A 24,904-nucleotide genomic window follows, 5' to 3' on the forward strand; every position below is an offset into this window, starting at 1 on the left:
GGGCAACCTGACATGCGGGGTGGACTAGCAGCACACCATGTGAAGTAAGAGTTCCAGACCGTGTAATAAATCAGTGCAGATGCCGGTTTGCGGGCCTTCAACATAGTTTGAACAACCGCCTCAGAGAATCCCTTGGCCCTCAGGAGTGAAGCTTCAAGAGCCACGCCTTCAAAGCCAGTCTGGCCAGGTACGGATAGACACAAGGGCCCTGAACTAGGAGATCTGGGCATTGAGGAAGTATAAGAGGACGCTCTATTGATAGACCCTGCAGGTCTGAGAACCAATGCCGTCTGGGCCACGCTGGAGCGACTAGAAGTAGTAATCCTCTTTCTTGCTTGAACTTCCGTAGTCCCCTGGGCAGGAGTGACACTGGAGGGAAAACGTATGGCAGCCGAAAGTTCCATGGAATTGCCAGTGCGCCCACGAACGCTGCTTGAGGATCCCTTGTCCTTGATCCGAAGACCGGAACCTTGTGATTGTGTCGAGACGCCATCAGGTCTACATCTGGTAGGCCCCACTTGTCCACAAGGAGTTGAAAGACTTCTGAATGAAGACTCCACTCTCCGGCATGAACGTCCTGACGACTGAGGAAATCTGCTTCCCAGATGAGGTCTCCGGGGATGAACACTGCCGATATTGCTGGCAGATGGCGTTTAGCCCAACGGAGGATTTTTGATACTTTCAGCATTTCCATGCGGCTTCGAGTGCCTCGAAGATTTATGTACGCCACCGTGGTGGCGTTGTCTTATTGTACTTGAACAGGCCTATTCTGTACTAGAGGCAGGGCCAGTGTCAACGCATTGAACACTGCCCGCAATTCCAGAATGTTTATCGGGAGGAGAGACTCCTCCCTGGTCCACCGACCATGGAGAGAGTGTTGCTCCAACACCGCGTTCCAACCCTGCAGACTAGCATCCGTTGTCAGGAGGATCCAGTTGGAGATCCAGAAGGGACGGCCCCTGCTCAACTGTTGGTCCTGTAGCCACCATCTCAGTGACAGACGAACCTCCGGAGTCAAGGAGATCATTTGAGACCTGATCCGATGAGGCAGGCCGTCCCACTTGGAAAGGATTCACCTCTACAGAGGGCGGGAATGAAATTGAGCGTACTCTACCATGTCGAAAGCCGACACCATGAGGCCTAGTACTTGCATCGCCGAGTGTATCGACACTCTTGGGCGAGAGAGGAAATATCTGATCCTGTCCTGAAATTTCAGGACTTACTCTGGAGACAAAAACAATTGTTGGCTGTGTGTGTCCAGTAGTGCCCCCAGGTGCACCATGCTTCGAGCAGGGACCAGTGAGGACTTTTTCCAGTTGATGAGCCACCCATGGGCTTGTAGGAACTGGACCTTGTAGGAACTCTTGGGAGTTCGCCAGGATCAGCAAGTCGTCCAGATATGACAGGATCCTGATTCCCTGACGGCGGAGAAGAGCCGTAATCACGGCCATAACCTTGGTGAAGATCCGAGGGGCCGTGGCCAATCCAAAAGGCAGAGCCTGGAATAGATAATGTATGTTGCCAATAGCAAACCGCACATATTGCTGATGCAACATGGCAATAGGTATGTGCAGGTAAGCATCCTGTATGTCCAGGCATACCATATAGTCTTCGGATTCCAAGGCCAGCACTATCGAGAGCAGAGTTTCCATACAGAATTTGGATACTCTCACAAACTTGTTCAATGATTTGAGGTTGAGTATAGGCCGGAAGGACCCATTTGGCTTCGGAACTAGAAACAGGGTCAAATAGTATCCCCTGCCTCTCTGAGACAGAGGTACTGGCACTACCACTCCTGTAGCCAGGAGGGATTACACAACCAAGTGTAGAGCATGAGCTTTTAGCGGATCCGCAGGGATAACCACTGTGCAAAACTGGCGAGAGGGACGTCTCTTGAAAGAGATTGCGTACCCGTGAGAGACAACTTCCGGCACCCAGGCGTCCGAAGTGGTCTTTAACCAGGCCTGAGCAAACTGCAGAAGTCTGTCTCCCACCCTGGGTTCCCCCAGGGGGAGGCCCGCCTCGTCATGCGGCAGGCTTGTCTTGTTTGGAAGCAGGCTGATGGGCGGCCCAGGATTGTTTAGATTTAGGCTTAGTGGTTTTGGAAGCACGAGCCTGTCTCGGGTACGCCTGACCTTTTGCTTTGCCTGGAGGTCAAAGGAACGAAAGGTGGTACTCTTAGCCTTCGGAGCAGAAGGAAAGTGTTTGGGAGACACGCAGTCTTGGCAGTAGCCAAGTCAGTTACAATCTTGTTCAGATCCTCCCGAAATATGATGTCTCCCTTAAAAGGGAGCACCTCCAAAGTCTTTTTGGGGTCCAGGATAGACGTAGTAGATGCCTTGGCCGCCATTACACCATCATCAGAGGCCGCCTCCTGAATATAGTGGGAGGCTGTGGTAATATAAGACCGATATTGTCTGGCAGTGTCAGAAAAATCCTGAGGCAGCTCCTCCTCAATTGCCTGAACCCATGCTTCAATTCCTTTCACAGCCCAGGAGGCTGCCATAGTGGGTCTATGTACAGCACCTGTAAGGGAGCGAATAGACTTCAGGCATCCCTCCACACACTTATCCTTCGGTTCCTTCAGTGAGGTGAGAGTGGTGACAGGCAGAGTAGATGACACCACAAGACGGGCGACATGAGAGTCCACAGGTAGTGGAGTTTCCAACTTGTTCCTCGACTCCGCAGGGATAGGATAACGAGCTAGTATCTTTTTAGACAGTGAAAATTTCTTTCCTGGCGACGACCAGGATTCCTGACGTATGTCAATTAAGTGGACAGAACGTGGTAAGACTACATTAGTAACCTTCTGACGTTTGAACTTATCAGGTTTCTTAGACGCAGTAGGAGGCTCAATGTCATCATCTATCTGAAGAATTAGCTTAATAGCCTCCACTAGGTCAGGAACATCAACCTGGGTTGTAGATTCCTCATCAGAAGCAACTATATTAGTGTCTGACGTATCAGTATATTCCCCATCCTCATCGGAAGAATTATCTGAAATATTAGTGGATTGTGAGGAAGAAATGGCCCGTTTAGATGACCCCTTGGCCCCAGAGGGGCATGGGGAAGACCTTTGTCTAACCAAGGATTGATTTAATTGTTGTAATTGGGTAGACAGAGTATCCACCCAGGGCGGATTAACTACAGGGACAATATCTGGCTGCAATGGCACTGGAGGTCCCACAGGGGGCGTAAGACGTGTCACAAGTGTACTCAGCATACTTGAGAACGCTGCCCAAGGTGGGTCCTGATTGGCCACAGGTGCTGCAGGTTGACTGGGTGTATGGCACTCAGCGCCTGAGCCAGCAGCTAAAACTTCCCCCTCAGGTTAATCCGTGGCGCCAGTACTGCAGGATGCAGCAGCGTCCGTGGATTTCCCGCCCTGTGTGGTAGACATTATAAGAAATGTAGCCTTAGAGCGTAACAGTACAATATAGCCAGACAAACACAATACCTGCAAAAAAAAAACTAATATATGTGACAGTAAACACGTCCTGTGTTTACTGTCACATATATTAAGGGTTTTTTGCAAAACAGAGGACTTAAGCGGAATGAGGAGACTGAAACACACAGTAAAAATACCAAATTGTATATTCTGTGTAACACTATATATATATATATATATATATATATATATACAGTATATGGGACCCTGACGCACCTAGCCCCTCAGGGTACAGAATGTAGTGATAGCAATATGTGATACATGAGAATGAAATCCACACAGCAGCTACAGGCACACACAGTCATGGTACAATGCAGAAGTTATTACATATAAACAATAAAACTGCACTGGACTAGTATAACTACATAGAAATATGTATGAATATTGGGGGTATTTCCAAGTTGATCGCAGCAGGAATTTTGTTAGCAGTTGGCCAAAACCATGTGCACTGCAGGGGAGGCAGATATAACATGTGCAGAGAGAGTTAGATTTGGGTGGGTTATTTTGTTTCTGTGCAGGGTAAATACTGGCTGCTTTATTTTTACACTGCAAATTAGATTGCAGATTGAACACACCCCACCCAAATCTAACTCTCTCTGCACATGTTATATCTGCCTCCCCTGCAGTGCACATGGTTTTGCCCAACTGCTAACAAAATTCCTGCTGCGATCAACTTGGAATTACCCCCATAGATATAACAATGCACAGTAAACACTGGATATATATCACAGAATACTTGTACTAAATATTCATATAGCAGTACACTCGTTCTTAACTAACACTGTCTGAAATGACATGTAGAATACTGTAAATGCACAGCGCTGAGGAGACAGGCGGCTTTACAGAGGAGACAGAGCCCTGCAGTCCCGGAGATAAGCCCAGCTATGCAATGGCGCCAAAATCTCTGTCAGGGAGTGAGGGAGAGAGAACTGCAGCTCCAGGGCGGGAACACCAGCAGTAGATGGCGCCTGGAGCTGGGGGAGGGGCTACAGGTCAGCGCCTTATAACCTATGCTGGTCCTCACCACCGGATACTGTGGAGCCTATATCAAACGGATTTTAGTAAACCCGACCTGTGCTCTCTTGCCCTGGTGGATATAGTGGGGTCCCTGTGCAGTACAGTGTCCACGCCAGCGGCGCAATCAGTCTCCTGGGACCGCGACCGGACCGCGATTCACCGGCGGGTCCCACCTGGGGGGCCCTCTTACCTCCTACCTGATGTGCAACCACGCAATCCTGGAGATATCCCTGATCCCGGTGGTATGCCTGATGACCGAAGCGCCTCTGCTGCAAGTACCGGGAACCCGTACCCGCGCCGCTGAGGGAGGTGATGGAGCCGCAGCACAGCATGTCAGACTGACATACACAGTGCTGCGGCCCTTGAAGTCTTCTTAAAAGCTCTTTTCAGGGCTGCCTAGCGCAGCCTCACCTGTTACTGACCTGCACTGCAGGCACCAACTTACAAACTGAGCTCCAGTGCCTGGAGGCGGGGTTATAGAGGAGGCCCTGCAATGCATTCTGGGAACCATCAAAGCTTTAGCCTGTTGGTGCCTCGGATCAAGATCCAACTCTACACCCCGATGTATTCCCTGTGAAATTCCAGTGTACCCTGCTGCAGAAACTACCAATAAGTTTGCTGCTACTGTTTACATGGCAGCCACCAGGGGGGGACTGCCGGGACTGGAGTCCTGGGCCCAGTGGCCGGGCAGCCTCACAATGCTTGCCGGTCTAGGCTGATCGATAAGTCTGGCGGGCCGGCTGCAGCTCTCTAGCCCATGTGACAGTCCCTACCCACCAAACCCTTGCACGGGGCACATCCAGTCTATTTCTCCTCGTCGGTGGTGGGGTGTTGGTCAGGCCCCACAATTACTGATAGCAGCACTGACTATTAAACTTACATAAAGTGTATTATATGCAACAAATAACATCAGTCATCTGATCCATTTCCCTCCTACTCAAAACATCCCAGAGTACTTCAGTTTATAAGGCAAAGATTGAAGGAGCTACCGCCATGCCCCCCCCCTCCCCCTCCCCCCCTACCCTTCTATAACAAGTGTGTGACAATACAGTCCTCCTGTCTGCACAGCTAAGGGGGGCACGGGGTACACCGGGGGTGGGAGTATCAGCACAAACAGATGTGTCCATATACTCCTATCCTATGTGCTTATGGCGCGAGGTGTCAGGTGCGACTCCGACATTCCGTCACAGCGACTCCTGTGCTTTTATTACCAAATGATGCGCTTTAATGCGCTAATGGTGCACTAATTACTTAGGATTAGTATTTGTGCTGTAAAAGTGGCATATTACAGGATAGAGTGGCATGGTGCGGACAGACCGAGGATCGGTGTATTACCCTGAGAGACCTGCACATTTATCTGCACGCGATTGGCTCGCTCTAGCTGGCAGCGCCAGAAGAAAGCCTGACTGTACAACAATGTTAATATATTTCATTGCGATTCCATTATGTAAATCATAGGGGAGCTTTAAAAACGAGGTTAGTGTCCCTTTAAATATTAACCATAAAAGGTTAGTGCTCTCTTAAACACTTTGTGCAGGACGCTGGCGCTCTGATTCCATTAGATGAGCTGTGCCGCTGTTAGGGCGACGGCTGAGAGCAGCGTGTGGCTAGTAATTAGTGTCCCGGCACTTACTGAGGCAGATGTTATCCTTGAAGAAGTTTAGGAACTTGAGGCAGTCGTCTATATAGTTCCCGCTGTTGCTGCAGTCACACCAGGGGGACACGCTCAGGTCTGCGGACTCAATGTAATTTGGGGTGATAGCGGTGCCTGTAAACATAACAACAACATACAATGAACATACAGGACACTGCGCCTTAATTCTCACAGTAATCTGCAACAGAAGGGTCTCCATCGGTCTGCTACAGAATCCAGGTCATCATTGTGTAACGTTTCCCGTCAGTGGGGTCTTTCCCCTGAGACTTACACCCACATCTTACTCCTATCTGACACCCGAGACCCCCTCCCTGCAGGAGCACTGACATTAGGGCTCTGGAATGGGGTCAATTACTAGCAGGGAAATAGTATATAACAACAATATAAATAATAGACACTATATAATAACAATAAAAATAATAATATAAAATAACAATATAAACAATAGACACTATATAACAACAATATAAATAATAGACACTATATAATAACAATAAAAATAATAATATAAAATAACAATATAAACAATAGACACTATATAATAACAATATAAATAATAGACACTATATAATAACAATATAAATAATAGACACTATATAATAACAATAAAAATAATAATATAAACAATAGACACTATATAATAACAATATAAATAATAGACACTATATAATAACAATATAAATATATACAGTAGTATAATGATATAAATAGACTATGTATAATGATATATAAATAGCATATAAAAATGATATAAACAGAAAGCATTTAATAACAATATAAATAGTATATAATATTGATATAATAATGGTATATAAATAGGCAGCATACAGTATAATAACAATAGAAACAGACAATATACAATACTTATATAAATAATACTGTAACAATATAAATAAACAGTATAAAATAACGATATAATAAATAGTATATAATAACGATATAAATAGACAGTATATAAAATTGCTATAAAAAGTATATGATATACTGTAAATATACAGTATATTATAAAAACATAGACAGTTTATAACATCGATATAGACAGTATATAATAACAATATAGACAGCATATACTAATAATATAAACAAACAGTATACAATAATGATATAAATAATACTGTAACAATATAAATAAATAGTATATAATTACAACATAAACAGTATATAATATTGATATAGAAAGTATATCAAATTGATATAGACAGTATATAACTATATGGACAGTATATAATAATAATGATATACACAGACAGTATACAATAACAATTGAATACTGTGAATGTTGTGACTCTTTCACTACAGTGCAGTGGTTTCTAAACTCACCGCTTAGTAAATCTGGGCATTCAGTACTTGTCTTTGTGAAACCATTGGTGGCCATTTAATGTTCTATTCTATGTTAATGTGCGATTTCTCTGCGGTTTTCCAGCGGGATTGAGCTTAGTAAACCTGCGGGATGCCGCCCCCCCTCGGTAAGCAGCAGGTGCTCAGTATATTTACCCGGTGGTGGAACAGTACCAGAGAACAGACCTGGAATTGGCGTGCATATAAAATGAGATGGTTCCTACCGATCAGGCCGGAGTACGCCAGGAGGCATTCCGCGTAGTTTTCCTTCAGACATCCGCTGACGGAGCGCGGGTCAGGCTGACAGTCGGTGAAGAAGTGCGCGAGCCGGGATCTGTCATAGAGAGAACATACTGTAACAGACGTCTGCTTCTTTATCCTACTGCTCAGATGCTACTGACACTGCACAGGAGGGGAGTATCAGGAGTTCCAGTATATATCTGCCCCATGCTTCTGAATGCACAATGAATATGACAGACAGTGCATTAGTGAGCCCCCAATTACTCAGCTAGATGGAGAATTTCAGTCTAGTCCACACTTACATACTTTTTTTTTACCCTGGGACAAATGTGGGGGTATCACCGTACAGTGGTGGCCATAGTCACAGGATTCACCAATCACCTCGTCACACAGCGGAGACCGGGCCTGACGAAGCACATTGTATCGTCGCCCCACTCTCTTCGCAATAACAAGAAGCAGGATCTGGAGGGAGATCTGCTTCCCTGGGAGATCTCCACAGACCTCGGGAATATCCTAAACATTCCGGGAGGATAGGCAAGTATGGACCAAGGCAGGGGATCTCAACTCCAGGCCTCAAGTACCACCAACAGAGCACGTCTTGTGGATGTCTTTAGTCATGCACGGGTGAGCTAATCTGTTTTGCTGGATCAGTAAATATCCCACCTGCTTCTGCAGACAGAAATCCTCAGCACATGTTGGGGGTAGTTGACGGATGAGGTTTAATTGCTGGTCTGAATAAATGTGCCTAATTGTCCGCCTCACTCATACCACAAATCGGGAAATGCCATATATTGCACACCAATAAATCCGTGTACTTCCGCACTGGCACAGTGTATATCTACATAACACCACATGTGAGAGAGGGCATCTGCTACAGAGGAACCCTTCATCAGGAGACACCTAGACATACATCTGCCCTTTCCATACACAACGTACATTCAGAAGCGTATCACCATTTTCTGGAAGACACTGATAACACAAGTCTTAGTAATGTGACGCATGATTACAGCTTTTGCGGAGCAGCGTGACGTTCCCTCCATACCATCTGTTAATCTAGGTTTTGCTGCATAAATAGATGGGACGATGACTGGGAACAATTAGGGCCGCATCTCACCCATGACACCTGCGAGGCTTGCAGTCAAATGCGGAATCAGAGGAACATTTAGGGGAAAAGTTTTGCTCCTCTCTAATACTAACCAATTCCCTCGACTCTAATTTAGACTCTGAAAGCTGATACTGTGAGGAAATACGTGTCATATTTGTTCCAATTCGGTGCTGGAGCAATTACATTTATCCAGACAAGCTCTGGTGCATATCAATGGGATGATCGGAAATACAGCCAGACTGTTCCCTTTTACCTACCATATGCTGTCCTTTCCCCCAGACTCAGAGGAGACAAGGACTAATATAAAGGGGGTGACAGCGAAAGTCCCCAAATCTCCAGGTCACCGGCAGTGTATGCGCCCTCAGCCTAGGTACCCACTAGGTTATTCGTCTCACGCGCTGGCCTGACCTCAGCGCTACAACGATTACTGACTGAATTCACATTGCTGCGCTGCGCCCAAACTTCCATATAGAGTCATCTATCTCTAGTCGCAAATGGATCGAACGTCTTGACTTTTATCTTTTTGTATTTTCCATGGGTTCTTAGGACCCCTCAGTACTGAGCCAATTCTTCCATGGGCAAAGCACAAAGGCCGTCACAGGTAGAGGTGGAGACAACGTCACAATACGGAGGTACCACCACTGAGGTGGATAGAAAATACCTGGAAAATGTTATAAAACTGACACACGCCATAGACACACGTGACATCACGGGAGGATTAAACACACTCTTGGCATTGGTACAGACTCACTTTGATATCATTAAATGTGTCTGATGTATTATAGTAGGTATCTGGTCTCTAGGTCGACAGTGTCTAGGTCGACCACTATTGGTTGACAGTAACTAGGTTGACATGGTTTTTAGGTCGACAGGGTCTCTAGGTGGTCGTGTTCTAGGTCGGCAGGTCAAAAGGTCGACATGAGTTTTTCCAAATTTTTTATTTTTTTAAACTTTTTCATACTTAATGATCCACGTGGACTACGATTAAGAACAGTATCCTGTGCAGAGCGCAGTGAGGCACCTTGCCCGAAGCATGGTGAGCGAAGCGAGCCATGCGAGGGGACACGGTGCTCTAATTGGTGTTCCCGGTCACTGTACGCGAAAACGACACCACAAAAGATTTAAAAAGTCATGTTGACCTTTTGACCTGTCAACCTAGATTATATTGACCTAGAGACCCTGTCGAACTAGAATCCCTGTCGACCTAGTTACTGTCAACCAATAGTGGTCTACCCTCCATACCACACCCATTATAGTAAATGAGTTAGGTTGCACTAGCAGTTGTCCTCACCGAGTACACTGTGGGGGCTGTCTACTTCCCTGGGGTTGGACAGGGACCAGGTGACGTCAGCAACATTTCAGGGGTTATGGAGTCATCACTGACCCTGTAAGTTAAAGGGGAACCCCACACATTTTCATGCTGACTGTCCCTCCAGTTTGCAATTGATGACTTTTGCGGTTATTTCCGGCCATCAGGTGTAAAATAAACATGAATTACAGTAAAGTAACTTTCTGCCTTTAGAAATCCACCTCCTTCCCCATAGTCATAGTAGCTCCATCCTCGCTCTGTAGCTGGGCCCAGGAGCTCACATACAGCTGGGGCTGCCCGGGGCACTGGAGCACACAGCTGAGATATACTGTTGGACGTGAGTGCCGGAGCTCTGGAGCGCCATCACTTTTCCTAGTCACTGCAGTGATGTCGGTCAGGCAGCTAGAGGCACTGGAGCACCCAGCTGAGATGTACTGTAGGACGTGAGTGCCGGAGCTCTGGAAAGCCATCACTTTTCCTAGTCACTGCAGTGATGCCGGTCAGGCAGCTAGAGGCACTGGAGCACCCAGCTGAGATATACTGTAGGACGTGAGTGCCGGAGCTCTGGAACACCATCACTTTTCCTAGTCACTGCAGTGAAGCTGGTCAGGCAGCTAGAGTCACTGGAGCACCCAGCTGAGATATACTGTAGGATGTGAATGCCGGAGCTCTGGAACGCCATCACTTTTCCTAGTCACTGCAGTGAGGCTAGGGGCACTGGTAGTTTTCACTTTATGGAAACAATATTGCAGGAAGAGAGTTCCCCTTGCAGAGGATGCATCTAAATTTTATTTTAAAATCAAAAGGCAGCAGCTGGTTGACTTCTTAGGTTTCCGTATGACCCACATTACATCAGACCATTGTTATATTGCGGAGAGGGGGAGTGAGGGGGTTAACCACGAGCTGAGAGAGTTGTAATGTGCTTGGGGTATACGTGATATGGAATGAGCTTAAAAGACCCTGGTGTAAAAAAATTTTTTCTTAACATGAGCAAATGGTTCTAAATTGATCTGAAAGCTTTCATGGCCATTATCTCTGAGGCCGGCACATGATCAATGGTCGGCTCCAAGATCTGGAATCTGAGAGGTCACAAGAGAAGGAAAGTCTACTTTATATTTCTATTGATCCTAATACACATTAATGATCAAAGACGAGGGCATGGATTTCAAGTTCTGGGACGATTTCTTCCTTCAACCATCACAAGCGGCACAATCTACCTAAAGCTCCTCTACCGATATGACGACATCAATACTTTACACCCCTACATGGAATCATATTTAAATGCTTAAAAGAAGTATTAGACCGCGCTCCTTCATGAAATATCCATGCACTGGTGACAGGTTTCTACACTGTTGTATCCAGGAACCACGCAATATTCCGTCTTATAGTTAAGTAGGGAATCAGGGCAGAAATTCTCACTGCCAAGCACAGGGCTTCACTGGGCTGCAATGCCGAGTCCCCATGGCCCAGGCTCAGAAGGGGCAGATCTGATTGGGGGATGGACTGGTGAGGATTGGATAGAGCGAGTTGTGTGTGGACAGACCAGGGTTGGGTGGTGGATAGGCTGGGGTGAGGAATGGATAAAGTGAGTTGTGTGAGGACAGGCCAGGGCTGGATGGAGGTTAGGTTGGGGTGAGGATTGGATATAGCGAGTTGTGTGTGGACAGGCCAGGGCTGGGTGGAGGATAGGCTGGGGTGAGGAATGGATATAGCGAGTTGTATGAGGACAGGCCAGGGCTGGGTGGAGGATAGGTTGGGGTGAGGATTGGATAGAGCGAGTTGTGTGTGGACAGACCAGGGTTGGGTGGTGGATAGGCTGGGGTGAGGAATGGATAAAGTGAGTTGTGTGAGGACAGGCCAGGGTTGGGTGGTGGATAGGCTGGGGTGAGGAATGGATAAAGTGAGTTGTGTGAGGACAGGCCAGGGCTGGATGGAGGTTAGGTTGGGGTGAGGATTGGATATAGCGAGTTGTGTATGGACAGGCCAGGGCTGGGTGGAGGATAGGCTGGGGTGAGGAATGGATATAGCGAGTTGTATGAGGACAGGCCAGGGCTGGGTGGAGGATAGGTTGGGGTGAGGATTGGATAGAGCGAGTTGTGTGTGGACAGACCAGGGTTGGGTGGTGGATAGGCTGGGGTGAGGATTGGATACAGCGAGTTGTGTGTGGACAAACCAGGGCAGGGTGGTAGATAGGCTGGGGTGAGGAATGGATAAAGTGAGTTGTGTGTGGACAGGCCAGGGCTGGGTGGAGGATAGGATGGGGTGAGGATTGGATAGAGCGAGTTGTGTGTAGACAGACCAGGGCTGGGTGGTGGATAGGTTGGGGTGAGGAATGGATAAAGTGAGTTGTGTGTGGACAGGCCAGGGCTGGGTGGTGAATAGGCTGGGGTGAGGAATGGATAAAGTGAGTTGTGTGAGGACAGGCCAGGGCTTGGTGGGGGATAGGTTGGGGTGAGGATTGGATATAGCGAGTTGTGTGTGGACAGGCCAGGGCTGGGTGGAGGATAGGCTGGGGTGAGGAATGGATATAGCGAGTTGTATGAGGACAGGCCAGGGCTGGGTGGAGGATAGGTTGGGGTGAGGATTGGATAGAGCGAGTTGTGTGTGGACAGACCAGGGTTGGATGGTGGATAGGCTGGGGTGAGGATTGGATACAGCGAGTTGTGTGTGGACAAACCAGGGCAGGGTGGTAGATAGGCTGGGGTGAGGAATGGATAAAGTGAGTTGTGTGTGGACAGGCCAGGGCTGGGTGGAGGATAGGATGGGGTGAGGATTGGATAGAGCGAGTTGTGTGTGGACAGACCAGGGCTGGGTGGTGGATAGGTTGGGGTGAGGAATGGATAAAGTGAGTTGTGTGTGGACAGGCCAGGGCTGGGTGGTGAATAGGCTGGGGTGAGGAATGGATAAAGTGAGTTGTGTGAGGACAGGCCAGGGCTTGGTGGGGGATAGGTTGGGGTGAGGATTGGATATAGCGAGTTGTGTGTGGACAGGCCAGGGCTGGGTGGAGGATAGGCTGGGGTGAGGAATGGATATAGCGAGTTGTATGAGGACAGGCCAGGGCTGGGTGGAGGATAGGTTGGGGTGAGGATTGGATAGAGCGAGTTGTGTGTGGACAGACCAGGGTTGGATGGTGGATAGGCTGGGGTGAGGATTGGATACAGCGAGTTGTGTGTGGACAAACCAGGGCAGGGTGGTAGATAGGCTGGGGTGAGGAATGGATAAAGTGAGTTGTGTGTGGACAGGCCAGGGCTGGGTGGAGGATAGGATGGGGTGAGGATTGGATAGAGCGAGTTGTGTGTGGACAGACCAGGGCTGGGTGGTGGATAGGTTGGGGTGAGGAATGGATAAAGTGAGTTGTGTGTGGACAGGCCAGGGCTGGGTGGTGAATAGGCTGGGGTGAGGAATGGATAAAGTGAGTTGTGTGAGGACAGGCCAGGGCTTGGTGGGGGATAGGTTGGGGTGAGGATTGGATATAGCGAGTTGTGTGAGGACAGGCCAGGGCTGGGTGGAGGATAGGATGGGGTGAGGATTGGATAGAGCGAGTTGTGTGTGGACAGACCAGGGCTGGGTGGTGGATAGGTTGGGGTGAGGAATGGATAAAGTGAGTTGTGTGTGGACAGGCCAGGGCTGGGTGGTGAATAGGCTGGGGTGAGGAATGGATAAAGTGAGTTGTGTGAGGACAGGCCAGGGCTGGGTGGTGGATAGGATGGGGTGAGGATTGGATAGAGCGAGTTGTGTGTGGACAGACCAGGGTTGGGTGGTGGATAGGCTGGGGTGAGGAATGGATAAAGTGAGTTGTGTGTGGACAGGCCAGGGCTGGGTGGTGAATAGGCTGGGGTGAGGAATGGATATAGCGAGTTGTGTGTGGACAGGCCAGGGCTGGGTGGAGGATAGGCTGGGGTGAGGAATGGATATAGCGAGTTGTATGAGGACAGGCCAGGGCTGGGTGGAGGATAGGTTGGGGTGAGGATTGGATAGAGCGAGTTGTGTGTGGACAGACCAGGGTTGGGTGGTGGATAGGCTGGGGTGAGGAATGGATAAAGTGAGTTGTGTGAGGACAGGCCAGGGTTGGGTGGTGGATAGGCTGGGGTGAGGAATGGATAAAGTGAGTTGTGTGAGGACAGGCCAGGGCTGGATGGAGGTTAGGTTGGGGTGAGGATTGGATATAGCGAGTTGTGTGTGGACAGGCCAGGGCTGGGTGGAGGATAGGCTGGGGTGAGGAATGGATATAGCGAGTTGTATGAGGACAGGCCAGGGCTGGGTGGAGGATAGGTTGGGGTGAGGATTGGATAGAGCGAGTTGTGTGTGGACAGACCAGGGTTGGGTGGTGGATAGGCTGGGGTGAGGATTGGATACAGCGAGTTGTGTGTGGACATACCAGGGCAGGGTGGTAGATAGGCTGGGGTGAGGAATGGATAAAGTGAGTTGTGTGTGGACAGGCCAGGGCTGGGTGGAGGATAGGATGGGGTGAGGATTGGATAGAGCGAGTTGTGTGTGGACAGACCAGGGCTGGGTGGTGGATAGGTTGGGGTGAGGAATGGATAAAGTGAGTTGTGTGTGGACAGGCCAGGGCTGGGTGGTGAATAGGCTGGGGTGAGGAATGGATAAAGTGAGTTGTGTGAGGACAGGCCAGGGCTTGGTGGGGGATAGGTTGGGGTGAGGATTGGATATAGCGAGTTGTGTGAGGACAGGCCAGGGCTGGGTGGAGGATAGGATGGGGTGAGGATTGGATAGAGCGAGTTGTGTGTGGACAGACCAGGGCTGGGTGGTGGATAGGTTGGGGTGAGGAATGGATAAAGTGAGTTGTGTGTGGACAGGCCAGGGCTGGGTGGTGAATAGGCTGGGGTGAGGAATGGATAAAGTGAGTTGTGTGAGGACAGGCCAGGGCTGGGTGGTGGATAGGATGGGGTGAGGATTGGATAGAGCGAGTTGTGTGTGGACAGACCAGGGCTGGGTGGTGGATAGGTTGGGGTGAGGAATGGATAAAGTGAGTTGTGTGTGGACAGGCCAGGGCTGGGTGGTGAATAGGCTGGGGTGAGGAATGGATAAAGTGAGTTGTGTGAGGACAGGCCAGGGCTTGGTGGGGGATAGGTTGGGGTGAGGATTGGATATAGCGAGTTGTGTGAGGACAGGACAGGGCTGGGTGGAGGATAGGTTGCGGTGAGGATTGGATAAAGCGAGTTGTGTGTGGACAGGCCAGGGCTGGGAGGAGGATAGGCTGGGGTGAGGATTGGATATAGCGAGTTGTGTGAGGACAGGCCAGGGCTGGGTGGGGGATAGGTTGGGGTGAGAATTGCATATAGCGAGTTGTGTGTGGACAGGCCAGGGCTGGGTGGAGGATAGGCTGGGGTGAGGAATGGATAAAGTGAGTTGTGTGAGGACAGGCCAGGGCTGGATGGAGGTTAGGTTGGGGTGAGGATTGGATATAGCGTGTTGTGTGTGGACAGGCCAGGGCTGGGTGGAGGATAGGTTGGGGTGAGGATTGGATATAGCGAGTTGTGTGTGGACAGGCCAGGGCTGGGTGGTGGATAGGTTGGGGTGAGGATTGGATATAGCGAGTTGTGTGTGGACAGGCCAGGGCTGGGTGGTGGATAGGCTGGGGTGAGGATTGGATAAAGCGAGTTGTGTGTGGACAGGCCAGGGCTGGGTGGAGGATAGGCTGGGGTGAGGAATGGATAAAGTGAGTTGTGTGAGGACAGGCCAGGGCTTGGTGGAGGATAGGTTGGGGTGAGGATTGGATATAGCGAGTTGTGTGAGGACAGGCCAGGGCTGGGTGGAGGATAGGTTGCGGTGAGGATTGGATAAAGCGAGTTGTGTGTGGACAGGCCAGGGCTGGGAGGAGGATAGGCTGGGGTGAGGATTGGATATAGCGAGTTGTGTGAGGACAGGCCAGGGCTGGGTGGAGGATAGGCTGGGGTGAGGAATGGATAAAGTGAGTTGTGTGAGGACAGGCCAGGGCTGGTTGGAGGTTAGGTTGGGGTGAGGATTGGATAGAGCGAGTTGTGTGTGGACAGGCCAGGGCTGGGTGGAGGATAGGTTGGGGTGAGGATTGGATATAGCGAGTTGTGTGTGGACAGGCCAGGGCTGGGTGGTGGATAGGCTGGGGTGAGGATTGGATAAAGCGAGTTGTGTGTGGACAGGCCAGGGCTGGGTGGTGGTTAGGCTGTGGTGAGGATTGTATAAAGCGAGTTGTGTGTGGACAGGCCAGGGCTGGGTGATGGATAGGATGGGGTGAGGATTGGATATAGCGAGTTGTGTGTGGACAGGCCAGGGCTGGGTGGTGGTTAGGCTGTGGTGAGGATTGTATAAAGCGAGTTGTGTGTGGACAGTCCAGGGCTGGGTGGTGGATAGGATAGGGTGAGGACTGGATAAAGCGAGTTGTGTGTGGAGTGGCCAGGGCTGGGTGGTGGATAGGATGGGGTGAGGATTGGATAAAGCGAGTTGAGTGTGGACAGGCCAGAGGTGGGTGGTGGATAGGCTGTGGTGAGGATTGGATAAAGTGAGTTTTGTGTGGATAGGCCAGGGCTGGGTGGCCGATAGGCTGGGGTGAGGATTGGATAGAGCGAGTTGTGTGTGGACAGTCCAGGGCTGGGTGGTGGATAGGCTGTGGTAAGGATTGGATAGAGCGGGTTGTGTGTGGACAGGCCAGGGCTGGGTGGTGGATAGGCTGGGGTGAGGACTGGATAAAGCGAGTTCTGTGTGGACAGTCCAGGGCTTGGTGGTGGATAGTCTGGGGTGAGGACTGGATAAAGCGAGTTGTGTGTGGAGTGGCCAGCGCTGGGTGGTGGATAGGCTGGGGTGAGTATTGGATAAAGCGAGTTGTGTGTGGACAGGCCAGGGCTGAGTGGTGGATAGGCTGTGGTAAGAATTGGATAGAGCGGGTTGTGTGTGGACAGGCCAAGGCTGGGTGGTGAATAGGCTGGGGTGAGTATTGGTTATAGTGAGTTGTGTGTGGACAGGCCAGGGCTGGGTGGTGGATAGGCTGTGGTAAGGATTGGATAGAGCGAGTTGTGTGTGGACAGGGCTGGGTGGTGGATAGGATGGGGTGAGGACTGGATAAAGCGAGTTGTGTGTGGACACGCCAGGGCTGGGTGGTGGATAGGCTGGGGTGAGGACTGGATAAAGCGAGTTGTGTGTGGAGTGGCCAGGGCTGGGTGGTGGATAGGCTGGGATGAGGATTGGATAAAGCGAGTTGTGTGTGGACAGGCCAGGGCTGGGTGGTGGATAGGCTTTGGTAAGGATTGGATAGAGCAGGTTGTGTGTGGACAGGCCAGGGCTGGGTGGTGTATAGGCTGGGGTGAGGACTGGATAAAGCGAGTTGTGTGTGGACAGGCCAGGGCTGGGTGGTGGATAGGCTTTGGTAAGGATTGGATAGAGCGGGTTGTGTGTGGACAGGCCAGGGCTGGGTGGTGGATAGGCTGGGGTGAGGATTGGATAAAGCGAGTTGTGTGTGGACAGGCCAGGGCTGGGTGGTGGATAGGCTTTGGTAAGGATTGTATAAAGCGAGTTGTGTGTGGACAGGCCAGGGCTGGGTGATGGATAGGATGGGGTGAGGATTGGATATAGCGAGTTGTGTGTGGACAGGCCAGGGCTGGGTGGTGGTTAGGCTGTGGTGAGGATTGTATAAAGCGAGTTGTGTGTGGACAGGCCAGGGCTGGGTGGTGGATAGGCTGGGGTGAGGATTGGATAAAGCGAGTTGTGTGTGGACAGGCCAGGGCTGGGTGGTGGTTAGGCTGTGGTGAGGATTGTATAAAGCGAGTTGTGTGTGGACAGGCCAGGGCTGGGTGATGGATAGGATGGGGTGAGGATTGGATATAGCGAGTTGTGTGTGGACAGGCCAGGGCTGGGTGGTGGTTAGGCTGTGGTGAGGATTGTATAAAGCGAGTTGTGTGTGGACAGTCCAGGGCTGGGTGGTGGATAGGATAGGGTGAGGACTGGATAAAGCGAGTTGTGTGTGGAGTGGCCAGGGCTGGGTGGTGGATAGGATGGGGTGAGGATTGGATAAAGCGAGTTGAGTGTGGACAGGCCAGAGCTGGGTGGTGGATAGGCTGTGGTGAGGATTGGATAAAGTGAGTTTTGTGTGGATAGGCCAGGGCTGGGTGGCCGATAGGCTGGGGTGAGGATTGGATAGAGCGAGTTGTGTGTGGACAGTCCAGGGCTGGGTGGTGGATAGGCTGTGGTAAGGATTGGATAGAGCGGGTTGTGTGTGGACAGGCCAGGGCTGGGTGGTGGATAGGCTGGGGTGAGGACTGGATAAAGCGAGTTCTGTGTGGACAGTCCAGGGCTTGGTGGTGGATAGTCTGGGGTGAGGACTGGATAAAGCGAGTTGTGTGTGGAGTGGCCAGCGCTGGGTGGTGGATAGGCTGGGGTGAGGATTGGATAAAGCGAGTTGTGTGTGGACAGGCCAGGGCTGAGTGGTGGATAGGCTGTGGTAAGAATTGGATAGAGCGGGTTGTGTGTGGACAGGCCAAGGCTGGGTGGTGAATAGGCTGGGGTGAGTATTGGTTATAGTGAGTTGTGTGTGGACAGGCCAGGGCTGGGTGGTGGATAGGCTGTGGTAAGGATTGGATAGAGCGAGTTGTGTGTGGACAGGGCTGGGTGGTGGATAGGATGGGGTGAGGACTGGATAAAGCGAGTTGTGTGTGGACACGCCAGGGCTGGGTGGTGGATAGGCTGGGGTGAGGACTGGATAAAGCGAGTTGTGTGTGGAGTGGCCAGGGCTGGGTGGTGGATAGGCTGGGATGAGGATTGGATAAAGCGAGTTGTGTGTGGACAGGCCAGGGCTGGGTGGTGGATAGGCTTTGGTAAGGATTGGATAGAGCAGGTTGTGTGTGGACAGGCCAGGGCTGGGTGGTGTATAGGCTGGGGTGAGGACTGGATAAAGCGAGTCGTGTGTGGAGTGGCCAGGGCTGGGTGGTGGATAGGCTGGGATGAAAATTGGATAAAGCGAGTTGTGTGTGGACAGGCCAGGGCTGGGTGGTGGATAGGCTTTGGTAAGGATTGGATAGAGCGGGTTGTGTGTGGACAGGCCAGGGCTGGGTGGTGGATAGGCTGGGGTGAAGATTGGATAAAGCGAGTTGTGTGTGGACAGGCCAGGGCTGGGTGGTGGATAGGCTTTGGTAAGGATTGGATAGAGCGGGTTGTGTGTGGACAGGCCAGGGCTGGGTGGTGGATAGGCTGGGGTGAGGATTGGATAAAGTGAGTTGTGCGTGGACAGGCCAGGGCTGGGTGGTGGATAGGCTGGGGTGAGGATTGGATAGAGCGAGTTGTGTGTGGACAGCCCAGAGCTGGGTGATGGATGGGCTGTGGTGAGGATTGGATAAAGTGAGTTGTGTGTGGACAGGCCAGGGCTGGGTGGTAGGCTGGGGTGAGGATTGGATAAAGCGACTTGTGTGTGGAGAAGCCAGGGCTGGGTGGTGGACAGGCTGGAGTTAGGAAGTAAAAGATGGAGTCTGGGGAGAGGACAAACCAGGGTTTGTAGTGAACAGGCTGGTCTTTGAAGGACAGGCCTGGGATAGTAGGCAGAGCTGCCATATTATCATTGTATTTTCCTATCATCCATCCGCCATATTGCAGCCTGATGGACAGGGACTGGTCCTCAGATAAATGCATGAATGTTCTTCCCTCAGTAATTACAGATGGTACCAGTGACCGGACGGAAAGCAGATGGGCCACTGTGATGCACGGTCATAGTCACGGTGTCATTGTAGGAATCTCTCCAGTGAGCTACAATGAACTTTCCTGAGGTAATAGTCCGACTCTATCATTATCCGCAGTCAGCATCTCTCCCTTAATGCAGCAACAGAACTGTCCCTGGTCGGGTGACATTGATTCCTGGTCGTTGGCGAAACCTCTCAATGTGATGCGAATCTCCTAATGAGTGACCTCTAACAATGAGGGAATAAGAGAAACATGTATCTCGGGGATCTCACCTCCTAATCGCCACGTGTAATGTAGGAACTGTATGTGACAATGTGCCGGCTCGCCTGTGTCTACAGCTTTGCATGTCCTTGGATTTTTGGCACTTATGTCTGGAATCTAATTTCCTAATGTAAGTTCTGATAGAGCGAGAACCATCTGCTGGAAAGGAAGGACTTCATTTACTTTTGTCAGAGAGCCATAGACTGAGCGCAGAGTGCAATGTGAATTTCCTCCCCTACCGTCTACGCTGGACCAGGAACAGAGGTGGAGCTGGCGCTGTGTCAGTGGCTGGGGGGCTCTGAAGGTCACACAGAGATCTGGGCTGTTGGATCTCTGCCATGTGCTTGGTCTAGAGAAGGAAGGCTTTATCATAAACATGACCCAGATATGGTACAGCGAGGACGATGATGTATCTTATTATCAGTCCCCCAGCTCAGAATGTAGATATAGGAGCATAGGACACTACGGTATGCTCCAATATACAATGTACAGTATACCAGCACTGCGCAGGACTGATCCTAGGTCTCCCATTCCTCATCACCTTTATTCCCGACTATTTACATTCTCTGCAAAACTGATTTTTATATATTCGTTGCCATATTTATATAATCAATTCCTGCAACACTACATGTCCAAGATGGCGGAGACCGCCACGTAACGGAAGGAGTTTATCCCTAGCAGTCCCGGTGATAAGAGGGATTGCAGCAATATATGGAGAAGATAACGCAGGACTGCTGAGCGTCACCGGGCCGGATCGTAACGTTACCGCTGTCATAGGCCGCACTCTAAGTGACAGACTAGATTTAGGCTTCAGTTCTACTTAAAGAATAAAATATTTAATTTATTTGAAAAATATATATATTTTTAAGCTTTAACACAAAGCATAAATTATATTTTTTTTAAATGCGTTTGGTCTGCCATTGGCAGGCACTGATTAGAGAAAAATGTATATTTATTACTGCTTATCGGTATAAATGCATACAATAATATGAAAGTCACTAATTAGCATTTTTGGCGAGTTCAATAGGTCATTGGTGTGTCCCCCCCCCCATTGACCTCAAAGTGTTTAACTTGCGTCAAACACACTGAATGGAAATGTTTGTAAGACCGCGCTACAATACAATGCTGACGCATCGCACCCGGCTGGCAGTGGTGGGTTCCTGGTCAGACTTGTTTGGTGCGAGTAACCATGTTGTGTAACGTCAGTGGGTATAAGACCTGCATCGGGATTGGCTGGTATAAAACCTTTACACTAATGAGTCCTATCATTAATGTCACTTTGTGATAAATGTGAATCCTGCCAGCGGGCGTGAAAAAGATGGGTCACTTCCTGTGTGCAGGGCCCCCTAGCCTGCCGCCCTAGACATAACCCCCATTAATAGCTCCGCTGCGATTGTGCCCTTTACTATGTAACGCTGCCAACACTTTGTATTCCTGGCACATATCAGCGGAAGACACAACCTGTCTGTGGTGAGACAATGCTTGGCAGGAACGGAGATGAGTCTGCCCCCCCCCCCCCCTGCTCCCCTGCTGTTCCGGCCAGATCTGTCTGACGCAGCACCCCCCACCGCTGGGCCAGACCACAGGGTGCATAACCTCTGACCCATTGCTACTACATTGCAGGATAAACCTGACAAGGGGCCTAACCCAGACCTGATCGCTGTTGTGCGAATTTGCAAGTCGGCCGGTTATCTATCGTCTGCGCATGTGTACGGATCATAGTGCGCAGGCGCAAGGCCAAACTGCGAAAGAATGCAGCGATTATTTTGATTGCTAGCCGTATGCAAGGTGATTGACAGGAAGAGGGCGTTTGTGGGTGGTAACTGGACGTTTTCTGGGAGTGTCCAGGAAAACGCAGGCGTTTCCAAGCGTTATCAGGGCGGGTGTGTGACGTCAGCTCCGGCCCCGATCAGCCTGTTCTCATCGCACTGTAGGAGTAAGTCCTGGGTTGCGTACAGACTGCACAGACCCGGTAACCGTTCACAGCATAGGGAGAGGCGGCGCGGAGAGGATCTCATCTCTCAGCGCCGCCTCCGCCCCCGATGCCGCCGTGGTCCCCACCCCCGATGGCAACCTGACCCGGCATATTGCCGGGAAGGTAAGCCAGTTTGAAACGGTTCAATGCTGGGTCGCACCCGGGAAGGACCCGTTTCCAATTCCTGGGTGTGACCTGCCATTTGCGATATGAAAGCGGTGTAAGTGTGCCTTGAGGACCGAGTGTGGGAACGCCTGGTATAATTCTACAGATGTGTGCAACTACAACTAGCCTCCTTGTACACTAAACAGCCCATCCCACACACCATGCCGTGACTGTGTAGCGTCTGTTCATGCGACTTTTCCACAAAAATGCGTCTTATTAGCAAAACAATGCGAACAGGACACACAAGCAGCCTATGCTGATTAAAATATGCGTCATACCTATATTCTGTCTGGGACAGCGACTGTATCTGCATATGAAGTGCTACGTTACAGTGTCAGTAATATGATATGCGTCATACCTACTGTATATTCTGTGTGTGACTGCGGCTGTATCTGCATATGGAATGCTACGTTACAGTGTCAGTAACAGAATATGCAGCATGCTTATGCAGGTAATTCAGACCTGATCGCTAGGGTGCGTTTTTTGCATCCCTGTGATCAGGTAGTCTGCAGCTGTATCAGCATACGGAACACTACGTTACAGTGTCAGTAATAGGATATGCATCATACCTATATCCTGTGTGGGACTGAGACTGTATCTGCATATGAAGTGCTACGTTAGTGTCAGTAATAGCATACGCGTCATACCTATATTCTGTGTGTGACTGCAGCTGTATCAGCATATGGAACACTACGTTACAGTGTCAGTAATAGGATATGCGGCATACCTATATTCTGTGTGTGGCTGCGGCTGTATCTGCATACGGAATGCTACGTTACAGTGTCAGTAATAGGATATGCCACATACCTATATTCTGTGTGTGACTGTGGCTGTATCTGCATACATAATGCTACGTTACAGTGTCAGTAATAGGATATGCGGCATACCTATATTCTGTGTGTGGCTGCGGCTGTATCTGCATACAGAATGCTACGTTACAGTGTCAGTAATAGGATATGCGGCATACCTATATTCTGTGTGTGGCTATGGCTGTATCTGCATACGGAATGCTACGTTACAGTGTCAGTAATAGGATATGCGGCATACCTATATTCTGTGCGTGGCTGCAGCTGTATCTGCATACGGATTGCTACGTTACAGTGTCAGTAATAGCATATGCGGCATATCTATATTCTGTGTGTGACTGCGGCTGTATCTGCATACGGAATGCTACGTTACAGTGTCAGTAACAGGATATGCAGCATGCCTATATTCTATGTGTGACTGCGGTTGTATCTGCATACGGAATGCTATGTTACAGTGTCAGTAACAGGATATGCAGCATACCTATATTTTGTGTGTGACTACAGCTGTATCTGCATATGAACTGAAGTGCTATGTTACAGTGTCAGTAATAGCATACGCGTCATACCTATATTCTGTGTGGGACTGCGACTGTATCTGCATACGGATTGCTACGTTACGGTGTCAGTAATAGCATAAGCGGCATACCTATATTCTGTGTGTGACTGCGGCTGTATCTGCATACGGAATGCTACGTTACAGTGTCAGTAACAGGATATGCAGCATGCCTATATTCTGTGTGTGACTGCGGCTGTATCTGCATACGGAATGCTACGTTACAGTGTCAGTAACAGGATATGCAGCATGCCTATATTCTGTGTGACTGCGGCTGTATCTGCATACGGAATGCTACGTTACAGTGTCAGTAACAGGATATGCAGCATGCCTATGCAGGTAATTCAGACCTGATCGCTAGGTTGCGTTTTTTGCATCCCTGCGATTAGGTAGTCGCCACCTACAGGGGAGGGTATTTGCTGTGTGCAGGTGTGCAATCACATTTGTAGGAGAGATGCACAAACATGAGTTTTTGCAGTATCTGCTCAGCCCGGGACTTACTCAGCCGCTGCGATGATCGGGGCCGGAGCTGACTTCAGAAACCCTCCCTTCAAATGCCTGGTCCTTCCTGCGTTGTCCCGGACACTCCTACAAAAAGGTCAGTTGCCACCCACAAATGGCCTCTCTTCCTGTCAGTCACCTTGCGATCGCCCGTGCGATAGCTTTTTTCGCACCATCCTGTCGCTATGCACCGATGCCTGGTGTAGTCGTATGATGCGCACAGCAGTGGTCAGGTCTGAATGACCCCCTATCTTCTGTGTGTGTGACAGCAACTGCATCTGCCCACGAAGTGCTACGTCACAGTGTCAGTAAAATGATGGCCCTCATTCCGAGTTGTTCGCTCGTTCTTTTCCTTCGCATCGGTGCGATTTTACGCTAACTGCGCATGCGCAATGTTCGCACTGCGGCTGCGCCAAGTAAATTTGCTAAGAAGTTTGGTATTTTACTCACGGCATTACGAGGTTTTTTCTTCGTTCTGGTGATCGTAATGTGATTGACAGGAAGTGGGTGTTTCTGGGCGGAAACTGGCCGTTTTATGGGAGTGTGTGAAAAAACGCTGCCGTTTCTGGGAAAAACGCGGGAGTGGCTGGAGAAACGGAGGAGTGTCTGGGCGAACGCTGGGTGTGTTTGTGACGTCAAAACAGGAACGACAAGCACTGAACTGATCGCACTGGAAGAGTAAGTCTCGAGCTACTCAGAAACTGCACAGATAAATCTTTTCGCAATATTGCGAATACTTTGTTCGCAATTCTGCTAAGCTAAGATTCACTCCCAGAGGGCGGCGGCTTAGCGTGTGCACTGCTGCGAAAAACGGCTAGCGAGCGAACAACTCGGAATGAGGGCCAATATGCGGCATGCCTATATTCTGTGTG

The 24,904-nt window shown here is 49.9% G+C and overlaps 1 protein-coding gene across 1 annotated transcript in view; it reads right to left on the bottom strand.

Moving 5' to 3' along the window:
* The window catches only part of GFRA1 (GDNF family receptor alpha 1), a 252,908-nt gene that overhangs the window by 62,050 nt on the left and 165,954 nt on the right, over nt 1–24,904 (bottom strand). The window contains exons 5-6 of the mRNA XM_063962687.1: nt 7,682–7,791; nt 6,099–6,233 (exon numbers count right to left, since the gene is read on the bottom strand). Of these exons, the coding sequence (XP_063818757.1) occupies nt 6,099–6,233; nt 7,682–7,791 (245 nt within the window). The remainder of the gene's footprint in view (nt 1–6,098; nt 6,234–7,681; nt 7,792–24,904) is intronic.

The sequence above is a fragment of the Pseudophryne corroboree genome, chromosome 3, assembly GCF_028390025.1.
Source record: "Pseudophryne corroboree isolate aPseCor3 chromosome 3, aPseCor3.hap2, whole genome shotgun sequence".
NCBI lineage: Eukaryota > Metazoa > Chordata > Amphibia > Anura > Myobatrachidae > Pseudophryne > Pseudophryne corroboree.